At 32.9% G+C, this 13,467-nt stretch overlaps 1 protein-coding gene across 1 annotated transcript in view; it reads right to left on the bottom strand.

The window, feature by feature from the left end:
* Zc3h12c (zinc finger CCCH-type containing 12C) overlaps positions 1–13,467 on the bottom strand; it is a 73,592-nt gene that overhangs the window by 37,438 nt on the left and 22,687 nt on the right. Inside the window, exon 2 of the mRNA XM_047518017.1 lies at positions 1,805–2,548. Within this exon, the coding sequence (XP_047373973.1) occupies positions 1,805–2,548 (744 nt within the window). The remainder of the gene's footprint in view (positions 1–1,804; positions 2,549–13,467) is intronic.

Genomic DNA, 13,467 nt, shown 5'->3' with positions numbered 1-13,467 from the left:
TTACCCTTAGATTGTAAAGCCAACGTTAAATTCTCTATAGTTCAGCATTAAAGTTCTTGTAAGATCTGGCTAGAAAACTCTGAAATTCAGTTTTTCTCTTTTATTATAGGATAAAGAATATAGACTTTGAGGTAATCATATTTGGGTTTGAATAATGTTTAGCTGTGGCAAGTAATTTAAATCCTATAAATCTAATTTGCTTATAAATGAAAGAGATAATTCTGTCTCCCTCTCAAGACTATCTGGATATTTTCTTATTGATTTGGAGGTAGAAATATTAATATATATGGGTGTGTTATACATTAAGTATATAATAAATAACTTTATAATGAAAAAAAAAAAGACTATTTGGAGGACTACATGTCTGTTTTCCTTATAGTTTATGTGGAAGAACTTCTATAGCAGTTCTCAAAGTTCATAGCTAGACTGTCCATTATGGTAGTAGCCACATGTGGCTACTGAGCACTTAAAGTGTGGCTATTCCAAATTGAAGTGCTCTATATACACCAGATTTCAAAGACTTCATATAAAAAATTATGCTCAGTGTTTAAGTAATAACTTTAAATTGACTATATGCTGGAATGATATTTAGCTATGTTAGACTAAATATATTATTCAAATCACTTTACCTGTTTCATTTACTGTTAAGAGGGTACTAGGAAATTTAAAATGACACGTGGTTTTCATTTCATTTCCAGTGAACAGCACTGTTAGAGAATGCATTTTTAAGTTCTCCTGGTTAAATTCTCAGATTTCCTTTGAGAAACAGTGTATGAAATTTATGTTGAAATGCTACTCAATTGCTCTGACTCATGATCAGAATTCTGTGCTTTCTTCAGAGTCACTGGAGTCACATTGTCTTCAGATACCTCTTCTTCCTCCTTCCTGCATTAACTGAACACACTGTTGGTTTTTCTACCATTGGCCAAGGTACAGCTGCACTTAACTGTGGGTCGGTGGTCCCCAAAAGTTTGAAGTTTTCTATTTTGATGCCTTTATTTATCTTTTTATTCTAAAAAGTACTGAACATTGTGGACAATTAATTATATATATTGATTGAATTTGAATATACTTTAAAATTTGAGCCACAGCTGGATTTGGTAGTTATTGCTTATAATTCTAGCTACTTGGGAGGCTGAGGTGGGAGGATTGTGATTTTGAGAGCAGCCTGGGCAACTTAGTAATACCCTGCCTTAAAAAAAAAATATATATATATATATATATATATATTATATATATATATATATATTTATATATATATATATTTATATATATATATATATATATATATATCTTCAAATTCATTTAAAATACTTCATCAAAAGTTTTACTTTTCATTTCCCCTAGTTCCTAAAGAACTATTTTTTAAATTTCATTTCTTGAACAAGAAACTTTTAAAACTATAGCTTAAATTGTTCCCAAATCAATACAACTTCCTAGAATAGGGGGTTCTCCTTACAGTCATTTAACTTCATGTAGAGTAGATTTCAAAATTGTTTAATGTCATCAAACTTAAGTTCATTTAAAACCAGTGATAACACTGAACCAGTGATGTACAATATTTTTATGCCATAGTAGTTTAGTCAGATAAGAAAAAAGAGACATATCTGAGAAAAGAGGGTCTTTATTCAGAAATGAATGAGAAGAGGATGGCTGAAGAAGGACTAGAAAACTAATGTTTTCTAAAGGTAATGTTGGAATGCAGATTATTATTGACTTTGAGAAGGGAAATAGCCATAAATTAGAACTTTTAAAGACTGTTTAGTAATAATATTCAGTAAAAATATTTTTACTTACCTCATTGCCACATGCTGCCATCAATAACTATTGGTCTTAGATTTTCACCATCATCTGTTACAATCTCTTGCATTGGCGATTCAGACCGCTGAGATTCCAGGGAAGACGTTTCCCGCATTATACTGTTAATTGTACTAACTGTTTGATCAGCCTCACTTTTATTTCCAAGTTTGACAAGTTCTCCCAAAATATCATTGATTAAAGCATCAGTACCAAGTTTGTTTAACACAAGCTGAACCTGTTCTTCAGAATAACCCAACTTAAGTGCAAACTCCAGTTTTGTTTGGTATTCTCGTACCACATCAGGGGGTTTCTTCACTTCCTTGGATGGAGTCTGGGACTCTTCAGGTTTAAAGTCTTGCAAAATTTCATTGTGTTTGAGTAGGTGAGGCTCTAAGCAGGGAGACCTACATAATTGTCTGTGAGTCTTGGTTAATAAGCATGGCTCTACTGAAATGCTACTCAATTGTTCTGACTCATGATCAGAATTTGTGCTTTCTTCAGAGTCACCAGAGCTCACATTTTCTTCAGATACCTCTTTTTCCTCCTTCCCGGCATTAACTGTATCCATTGTTGGTTTTTCTACCATTGGCCAAGGTACAGCTGCACTTAACTGTGGGTCAGTGCTCTCCACATATAGGTGGCCGAGGTCATGCCCCAGGTGATCCTTCAAGCCCATGAAGCTGTTACGTGTACTTGACTCCACTTTGCTGTTTTTTCTGTATTCCTGAATGCAAAGTACCCCGTATTCCTAGAGAAAAATGTAAAATATTTAAGATTTCATACTTATTGTTTGATTTCTGTCTGAATGGAGAAGTCAGAGGAGAATTGTCAAACTACTGAATACCCGAATACTTTGTATTTTGTCTACATCCTCTTATCACTCAACATGATGCCAAGACCTCTCATGCCCCATTTTTCAAATGAAGAGTTTATGAATTAGAAAGGCTATGTAATTCCTCCAAGGCAACAAATTAGTAATGAAACTGGATATTTTATTCAGCTTTTGTCTAATTCTAAAAACCATCCTTTTCCCACTATCAGGATGCTTCTCAATAGCAGAAATTTTCCCTCTTATATTTCTAGAATGACCTACAGAATACAATCAAAAAGCATGTTTTCAAAATGTTATGACAGGTTAAGTACATTTTTCCTAACAGAATTCATAAAAATCTTTAAAAATTATTTTTTAAAAAAGCGATGTAGAAAGGAAAACATTAGTTCATTATACTTGAAACATTATCATTAATCTGAATGAATCTTAATAATAATGTAAATTAAAGATATTTCAAAATAATTTGTATATTGAAAGAGCACATTTTATAAAATGGCCAACAAGGAATAAAATAATTACAAAGCTAATTATATTCTACTTAGAGATGAATATAGTTCTCCCTTAAGAATCATGATTTTGTGAATATTGAACATGGCAACAAAATATAATTTTTGACATCATGCTACTCTTATTAAGTGGCAGTGACACTACAGTCTATTTCATTCAAGGAAAAAGAAAAAGTTTTTTTAGTCTATGTGCATTTATGGAAAGAAGAGAAATACTTCATATAAAGTTAGTAGCAAGTAATTGAGCATGCCAAATAAATAATCTTATCTCAATTTCCTGAATTTTATTGGCAAAAATATTCTGTATTGTATCAGATTAACAAATAATTTGCATTTCATTAAAAAAAACTCTTTAAATTTTTCTCCTGTGGGGATATTTTTAATGATTAAAATGTTTTTGCTATTTTACTATTTTTCCTTAAGTCTACTGGAGATAATTGCTATTTCTCTATTAGGGATGGGTTAGAAAACTAGTTATTTTCTGTAGGGACTATATTAACATCAGTAGTTTATTGATTAAAGTAATTCCAGTATTCTACCCAGGTGCAACATTAGCAAGTGAGTGGTAGCTGAATCTGAGACTGTCATTAAACACCTATTTAAATAATCTAATAAAGATAACTGGGAAAACATTTTATTCTAAGGCACTTCAACATAACATACATAGAAGAAAAGAGTTATTTTACGAATGTTAAAATACTAAGCAACTTTCTGACAAGTCACAAATTTGAAAGCATATCTAATAAACTTTACAAGAGTCAAGTATTTCAACAAAATGAAATTTTATTAGCTCTGGTAAACACTGTAGAAGAGAATACGAAATCTTTAACAATCCACTTAAAATTCCCTCAGTGTAGAACTCCTACACACTTCTACAAGAGTTTCTCCAGGGTTTTTTTTTTCTGAGAAGACAGAAAACTTTAATATCACTGTTCTACTAATAGAACATTCATTAGTTTTAAAGCAACATTAAATTTTCCTAGTCCTGATTGCTCAACTGGTAAAAGGATATCCCTTAAAAGAGATCTGTATACATCTGCTCCATTATGAAGCTGTATCCATTTCAATTTTTTCTATTAATATGGATATGCATGAGCCCAATTATTTAGAATTAAAGAAGAGATTCTGAAAGCAAATCTTTACACCCTGTGATTTATTAACTACTGTAATATACTAACACCATAATGCAAGTAACAAATCACAACAGCATCCTAATAAAGGGATACAGTTAAAAGAAAAATCTACACTGTGGCCTTCGGAAGAGCTCCCACCAAAAGTATCTTAAACAAGGAAAACCTATTGGAAGCTGGGCTGCCTGGCAACCAGAAGCTGGTTGCTAAGCTGCACTCCTTTAACATGCCATCATGAATGCTAGCACAGTGAAAGAATAATTTGGTATGAACAAAAGCCTATAAAAGAGACTGGGACTTAAGTGCGTCTGGTTTACCCTCTGAGAACAATGCAGCTGCCAAACCAATCTGGAAGCTCCGACATCATTGTTCTATAAACCCCACAATCTGCTCTGACTGCAGGAAGTGCATTTAATGGGCAACATTTTTGATCTCTCCTGAAAAGTTTGGGTTTTGCATAAGTGCTGTTGTGAGATAATTCTTCAAGATAATGACTTGCTGACCAAACCCCTGAATTGAACTAGAAAATATTATTTTAATATTGAGCAACAGTATTGTTGATTTCTAATTTTTTAGGGGGGGGGGTGTATCAGACAAAATGGGTATCTTATAAAAAATACAGCCAGTGAGTAACACTAGAATGAAATGTTTTGTTTAAGGGATAAGTGGATTTTCATAATTTTCTATTTTCAAAGAAATAAAACCAGATACTATAGAGTTTTTAAATGGAAAATTAACCACTTTAAAATAATTTAAATTTACTTCATCTACAATCTAGTATTTAAAAAATTACTACTAAATCTGCTCCACTAGATGCTTTTATTATATGGCTATAATGAAAAGATATGGAGAAAAGTGGAATTGTTTTGTGAAATTTTAAACCACTTAAAACTCAATGTACTTTTAAGTTGTGATAATATATGTCATTTGTATATTTTAATAGTTTCTAATAATTTAAGCTTGTCCCAATTTTTAAAATTAACATTCAATTTAATTTAGTAACATAATTTTTGTTTTAAAATATTTTGGTTGAACTTTTTTCTGTACTTCTAGGCCCCCCTCTTCGTTACCTAGATTTTATTAGTTAGCTCAGAGAAAGTTATCTAATGCCATCTTGTACTAAACAAGCAGCTAAATGACTTTTAGCCCCTGTAAAGCAAAAAGACTAAATATAAGTAGTACAAGTAAGGGCAAATGAGTTCAATTTCCAGGCCTACAAGCCATATTATATACTCTTCATCACAAAACACTTATTTGAAATAACCTGACTTGTATTGACCCAATTCGGCAATATTTAAAGTCATTCAGGAAAAAAAACTGCTAAAGATTTAAAATATTTTCATAGGTATTTGTTAATAAAATGGGATATGTAAGAACAAATGTAATTATTGTAAGAAACTTTAGAACAAAGAATGGTATATGATCTTTATTTTTACTTATTGATTTAAAAATGATCAATATAACTTTGAAAAAGAGACTTCAGTAACATTGCAAAATGAGTTATTACATGTAAAGCAAAAAATACTTTTCTCCTCATATCTAAACTACTTTTAAGCTCTGCATTTACTCAAATGCAAATTTATGTAACTCATCTTAAATTTAACCAATAAGAATTATCACACAATAGCACTTATGCAAAACCCAATATTAATATTAAATTTAATATTAAATAAAGGTCATTTCCCTCATTCCATGGAGAAGCAGCATAGTCACATTTTCACATACAACACAGAATAGTTTATACTCCACTCTCAGAGTTGTCAAAGAACTCTAAGAAGCATGGCTTACTTTTAAACTTTGTTATCAGTGCTCCATTATAATTGGCCTCTACATACTATATTCTTGAACACAAAAATATATATATTAGTCAAAAAATAATAATCCCAAACAGATTTCTACAATTTTAAATCTTTGGATTTCCTCCAGATATTTTTCTGGAAATTCAATTTTTCTTTTTAAAGGCTATCTAAAAACTAAATAATAATATTTGTTGAAAAAGAACTAAATTATGACACATTTGTAGATGATGGTGAAGTGTTTAAGTAATTCTTTTAATTACCAAAAAGAAACTTTGTAATATTTGAATGCAGGTTTATGATATAATGGCTACTTACTAGAAATTTATCACAGATACTGAAATTCTCCATTTAGGGAAGGAGATTTTCAGAAACTTCTCATTCGACAACTGATCTGTCTCAAACCAGGTAAAAATATTTTTTTTTAATATTCAAAAAGAGCCTGACATTAATTAGGAATATAAGACCATAAACTTGTTAAATCAATTTATTTGTTTGTAATGTAAAGTTACAATGCCACAAAAGTGGATTCTGGTTGTTATCCAAATGGTAATACTATAAGAACAATAAAAATAAAATAATGAATATGTAATAAATACCTACTGCTGCAGCCTCTGTGTATTTAATTACCATTGTATTTGAGTGAGTGCTGTTGTCTGCACCCCCCTAGCTAACAAAGGAAGGATGTCCCTTTGAACAGATTGGTTAATGCTCTGGGGCAACAGATGTCTACTGGAACTGCAGGAGACCAGCAACTGGTGGCCTGCCCATCTTCTGAAAACTTTCAATAGACTTATGCATATGTTCACACAATAGGGCATGTGGTAGAAATGAAAATCTCTTTTTAACCCTTTATACTCTTTCTTTCTCTCTCAAATGATAGATGAAAGTCTTTGTCCTCCATTCCCCATTACAGAACTCTTGAAAGCAATAGTTCTTGGAATGACACCTTTAATCTAGTATCTGAAAATAATGCAAAGGAGGAAAAAAGGTAGGAGAGAAGAAAATGAAAACTGTACATGAATATTTAAAGTGCTGACAAAGCAACTGAAATGCTTAATCATATTTAAAACCAGCTGTTTGAAACATCTACCTGTGTCAATCCATCTCCCTAGGCTAGACTTCCTAACACAATGGAAAAATCTACCAAAATCTGAGCATCATTTTACAGCACTTAGGTTTGACAGTGACTTCACACAAAACATAAGAATCCGACAAGAAGATAAAATCTAAATTCACTGTTTATCAAAATATCGGAACTTTGTATAACTTGTCTTTATGCTACAAATGATTCCATGCCATGTCTACTGCCTCGCAAACATGCAAGAAGCTGTAATTATTTGCAAAATTCCATTATAAAAAATGTAAAAATCTGATTCACAGATAAATTTTACAGAAAGATGCGAAGTTTCTGTATGTTGGCACTATGTAATAGTTTGTAGGCTTTCATTTGAGGTGCTTTTCTATTTTTTACAAGTTCAAATTAATACTCTCTTTAGCAAAGTTAAACTTCTAAGGCATTAAGTAGCACAGATACTCACGTTAGCAGGAAAATACAAAGACATTGGTTTCTGTAGCAGCTTCAGTGGTAACTCCTTAACACAATTTTAGCTGCAGACTTCTAGGCAGGCAAGAAGAACAATGAGTGGTTGAACAGATGGAATGGCAATGTCTTTGCTTAACCTATTACTGAATGGAGTAACAGCCAATCACAGGCCAGAAAGCTCACAATTAGTTGGCCAGGCAGATGCAAGACAACCTCGGCACCCTGCATCAGGTTCGTAGGTTTCTAAGATAAGCAAGTTGATGTCATTCTTGGGTCTGCCCGGGGCAGCATGTGTATTAACAAGGGGTGTGCTGCAACAATAGGCCATACAAAACTGACTAGTAGGCAGCTGCTCTACGAGAGCAGAGTCATTAGGGAGCAGGCTGCCAACAAGAAACACCTGGCTTGGGCAGACTTCAGCTTTTCCTCCTTGTTTTTAATACATGAAACAAAGAAACCAATTGTATTTTAAAGCAGTAAAAGTTGCATGTTTCCAAAAAGTTGAGGCTATACATTAGTCTATTAGCTTTTCATTTTTATTTGAGAAATAAAGAAAATGAGGTGTGTCAAAGGAGCAATTAACTATTGTAGGAACCCTTTTCTCTAATGAGGTAGTGGTGAAATGAAACAGGAGGTTATAGTAAACCTATTTCCCCAGCCAAAGTGGGAAATCTGTATTTTTAAGTATTTGCTAATGTGCTGCAAGATAAAAATGCTGAGAGAGAGAAACCCTTGTGTAAAATGAGTCATGTATACCATACATTTAAACAAAACTATTTAACTCCAACCTAAAATCATCAAAATGGCCCATTTTATCTAGGTCAAGTACAGTGTAAAATTCTTTACTATGGATACTAGTTAGACATATGATGTTATAAGCAAAATCTTTCATTGTTTAATATTAACATATACCTGTTGAAAGTATTTGTATTTTATAAAATTTATAACATGTAATATTCAATTTCAGTCTAGAATAAATTAACACTAAAAAGAAACAGTGATATTTTTGAAGGGTCTAAAGTGTACAAAAATGTCCCTGAGGTGAAGAAGCTTGTTATCCCTGATTTATATCTCTTTCATATTACAGCACTTACAATACTATGTGCTTTTGAGGGCTGTTTGAAAAAAAAAATTCTATTAAAATGTAAATGTCATAGGCATTGTGAGAATATTTCCCTATTAAAGAAAAAAGAAATCTATAGCTGCCCTACTACTTATTTATGTGATATAAACTCACTCTCACTCCTTTTTTTTTATCCAGTTCAAATTAAAAGAGTGAAGGCAAAGAGCTGCCTTTAACATAATCTCTTCTGATATAGGTTGATTTATGGAGAGCACAGACCTTTTCATTAAATGAGCTCTAAACATAAAAAACTTAAGTCAAAGCATCCTGAAGGATCTACATCAATCTCACCTTATCACATAAAATGCAGCCATTACTTACAATTATGATCATTTGTGAATACTTGGAAAAAGTAACATTTGTTTGGGACTCCTTTCCTGTCCTTTTTGAACTCACTCAAAGGCAAATCACATCTTCTGTATTTAGTAAATAAGAGGAGATCTATTCTATATGGTTAAAATTTTCCAGTGACCTCACAAAATACATTCTTTATGCCTACTAAAAATCTAAAAAATGTTTCCAGAAAGAAAAATATAGTGTGATATTGTAGATCACCATTTGCCTGCAAGAGTTTAAGAATTTATTGAAACATGTCATTCCAAAGTTGTTGGAAAATTTTTAAATCTGTAAAACTATTTTTTAACTCAATAATTACTAGGTTACGAATTAGGTCAAACTAATTTCTAAAGCAAGAATTAGTCTTTGCCAAGCATTAATGTAATGTTAGTCAAATAGTTAAGTCCATGGTCCAATATCAAAAGTCATTAAAAGATCAGGGTAAAGCATCTCTAACATTATAATTCATTGCAAATTACAAGGTGAATTACACAGAATTCCAATTTCTCATTTTAGGTAAGCATAAGAATATCACAGAAATAAGAAAATAATTTATCTCTCACCCCTCTCCATGGGGGTGGTAATTTTTTTTGAAATCTCATGAGTAAAAAAGGTATCCTCCCTGAAAGGAATGAGGTCAATGCTGTGACTAGTCCACTGTAATTCTTCCTGTAATACTGATTTGATTAAATAAAATGCAAATGAAAAACACAGTATACATCTAGGGAAAGTACTTGCAACTATAATCTAATAAACTTAAATAGCTACCTACTGACTAGAAAAGACAATGAGGTACGCATTTATAAATCTGTATTAAAACCTTTTTCTTTTGTATATAAAAAGGAAACTATTAGTATGAATAGACAGTCTTCTCTTTTCCCTTGGGGTTTTCTTCCTTCTCTTTATCCCTTGCTACTATAGTTACTACTTTATAGCTTTAATTCAGGAGGAGGAGGAATCTTCTCAGTCTGCCACTGTGAACACAAAGAATGAGAGAAAACTACCCAAGAGCTCAGCAGGGAGCCTGATCTATAGCACTGGATTAAGCTTTTTGGCAAACAGCAAATAAAGGCAGTGATCTGAAAAAGCTAATCAGATCCTGCTGTGGTATTTAGACCATCTCAGTTGCTAGTATTGGATAATGTTAAGCACATTAAAACATCTGTAGGTGAAAACAGGGTTCCTTGGGCTTTCTTGGTCACATGGCCCTAGTCTACTTCCCACTGACAGGCAAGTACAAATAGCTGTACTGAGCTCTGCTTGGGTCACTTCAATGAAGGACTGAACACTCACAATTATGACAGAGAAGAAGAAAAATATTAAAAAAAAAAAAGGAAAGAAATGAGTGTGGTTTTAGAAGTTTATTAAAATTTGACAATGCCAAGTGTGAGTCTAACATTTGAAACATGGTTCTTCTATTTTTTGTGAGGCATGAATGTGAATGAGTGAGTTTGAGGCTAGTGTTTGAAATCAATTCTCTTTGTCAGTGGTGATACAAGCTGACTTTCTGGTACCTCTCTCTTAAGATTGGAATTATTTCCCTTTAAAATAGAATCTCTTTTGACCTTAACAATAACATCATGGAAGTAAGATTATTCTATCAAATTTTCCCAATTGTCCTCCAAAGGTTGAAATGTTTTAACCAAAAACTTAACATTTTGGGGAGTTAAAAAAGAAATGAACTAACTAACCAACAAAAAATGCTAACTCATATACATAGAGTAAAAGAATAGAACAAAATCAACTAAGCACTAACTCTCAGAGCCAGAAGTTACATAAGGAAGCCAGATGGGTCATAAGATCTTTCACATGTAAAACTACTTTTCTAAGAGTTATTTGAAAATTGTTAAAGGTTAACTTTAAACCACAAAACAATGCTAAGAACATTGCTTCTATGAATTAGACACTTTGCTATAGATCTACATAGCACTAGTTAAAAGAAAAATCATAGGGACAACTGTCTCAAGAACCATCGTCTTTAATATGCCAATTCTAGGATGCTCTGTAGAAAGTTAAGATATTTTCCTAATTTCCTTCTGCCACTGAAAACCACACCACTTTTCAGGGAAGGGGCAGGACATGAACCCATATTTGGATCCAGCCCTGAATATGATCCACCTGAATGTATACTAGAAAAAATATAGCTTTAGAGGTTAAGGTTGTAGCTCAGTGGTAGAGTGCTTACCTAGGATGTGTGAGGCACTGCATTCAATTCTCAGCACTACTTGTAAATAAATGAAAAAAATAATAATAAAGGTCCATTAACAATTAAAAAACTATTTAAAAATACAGCTTTATGTAATGTACAAAGCTGCTCCCCCTGACCTTTCCGGTGCAGCCATTTTCCCCACCTCCCAACCACTTGTCAATCTGTGAACAGCCTAGCTAGTTATTGGTTCATCAGTCAGCTTGCAAGTATCCTTCTCCAATATTGGTCCTGTTAGCCCGGCGCAATTCAACTGCTTTACTGTAGCTACCCCGCCATCTTTCCTCATCTTTCTCTCTCTCCTACTCACTTTCTCTATCCTCCTCGCTTTCACACTTTCTTGAGTGCGCCCTTTCTCGTTCCCTTTCTTTTCCTCTCGTTTTCTCTCTTAACCTGCAGGGAGACACTCTGTTTGCTTAAAAAACTCCCTTATGTGATTTCCCTTGTCCGGCGTGGTTTCTGTGGGATCCCTTACACTTTATATTTAACATTAACCATAAAGAAAGATCTCAACTGTAATCAGAATCATATATTTAAAGTAAATCATCAAATATAAATGGTTTTATATTAAATCAAGCCCATAATCTGAAAAACATTCTTATTGGCTAGAAAAAAGTATATTAAAAACTGATATAAGGGCTGGGGAGATAGCTCAGTCGGTAGAGTGCTTGCCTTGCAAGCACAAGGCCCTGGGTTGGATCCCCAGCACCGCAAAACAAAACAAAACAAAACCAAAAAAAAAAAAAAAAAAACTGATATAAGAAAGACAACAAAAATCTATGACAATGGCACTATTGAAACCAGTGCAAATGAAACAACTCCTAACACTTTCTGTTAACACTTCCTTCAGTGAGATCTTCCTTCAATGACATCTTTGGCATTTCTGTTAATATTAATCACAGTGTTGGGGAATGGAACAATAGGTTAAAATTATTACCAAGATACAGCTATGGTCATAAACTAAACAAGTAATGTTTATAAGGAAAACCCCTTTTGAGCTGGGGTTGTGGCTCAGTGGTAGAGGCACTTGCCTAACACATGTGAGGCACTGGGTTTGATCCTCAGCACCACATACAAATAAATAAATAAAATAATGGTATCGTGTCCATCTCCAACTAAAAAAAAATAAAAAAAAGAAAACCACTTTTCCTATCCATACCAATAAATAAATATCAGAAACCATATTTCAGTAGAACTTACATTTTCTCCTAAAAATACTAATACCAATAATAAATAAAATAGAAAGGGAAAAAAGACATAATAGATGCATACTAATTTAATACTGTCTTTAGTAGCAAAACCCAGACTTGCCAGCAAAAAAAAAAAAAGGCTTTTTTTTTTTTTTTTTTTTGTAAGGGCTTGGGAAATTTATTGAAAGAACACAGAAGAGTTCATAGGATCAAAGAGAGAACTCAACATTCAAGTTCTGGGAAGGTCAGAGACCAGCCAGAATTAAGGGTTTTAGTTGTGGAGCTTCTAGAATACCTCCATTTGATGATTCAGCACTACCTGTTGGTAGACTTCCTTGTGTTCTCATTCACCGTTCTAATTTCTGAGACAAGAATCTGAGCAAAACAGTTTAGGTCTTATTCTCACCTCTTTGTCTAATTACTGTGGTCAAAGATATGTAGGGTCATGACTGGCAGCCCTATCACAACCATATAAAGATGGATTGGAGGTTCATTTCATGGAGTGAGATTAACAAAAGCAGAGAGGGAGAAATGGTAGGTGGACAAAAACATCAGGTATCTACTACTAAATAACATTAAACATATTACATGGAGATTATGGGTCCCATAATATCCATCAAAATGACTTTTAAAAAGAACGTGTCAGCAGTGAAGAAATAAAATACAAAAGGCAAACAAAATAAAACTAAGAGCACTAAAATTTAATCAAAATAAATCCCACATTTCCGATTAAATTTTCACATTTGTAAAAATAAAATATATGATAAGCTCATGTCCTTGCAGAATACAGGCACTGCTTGGCCTCAGTGTTCACATCTGATCTATATCATATCAAAGACTGAATTTCTCTTAAAGAACCCTATCACAGCTGTAATAGCACATTCTTGAATCTTCATTCAACTTTGTCTATTTCTCAATTCCTCAATTCCAGTTAATCAAATCCTGATTATTTTTATTCTCGAATTTCTCATTCTTAGAGCATCCCTGAGACTAAGTGCTCAT

Source organism: Sciurus carolinensis, chromosome 11 (genome assembly GCF_902686445.1).
Source record: "Sciurus carolinensis chromosome 11, mSciCar1.2, whole genome shotgun sequence".
Lineage (NCBI taxonomy): Eukaryota > Metazoa > Chordata > Mammalia > Rodentia > Sciuridae > Sciurus > Sciurus carolinensis.
This window is presented reverse-complemented; position numbering and strand designations above follow the sequence as displayed.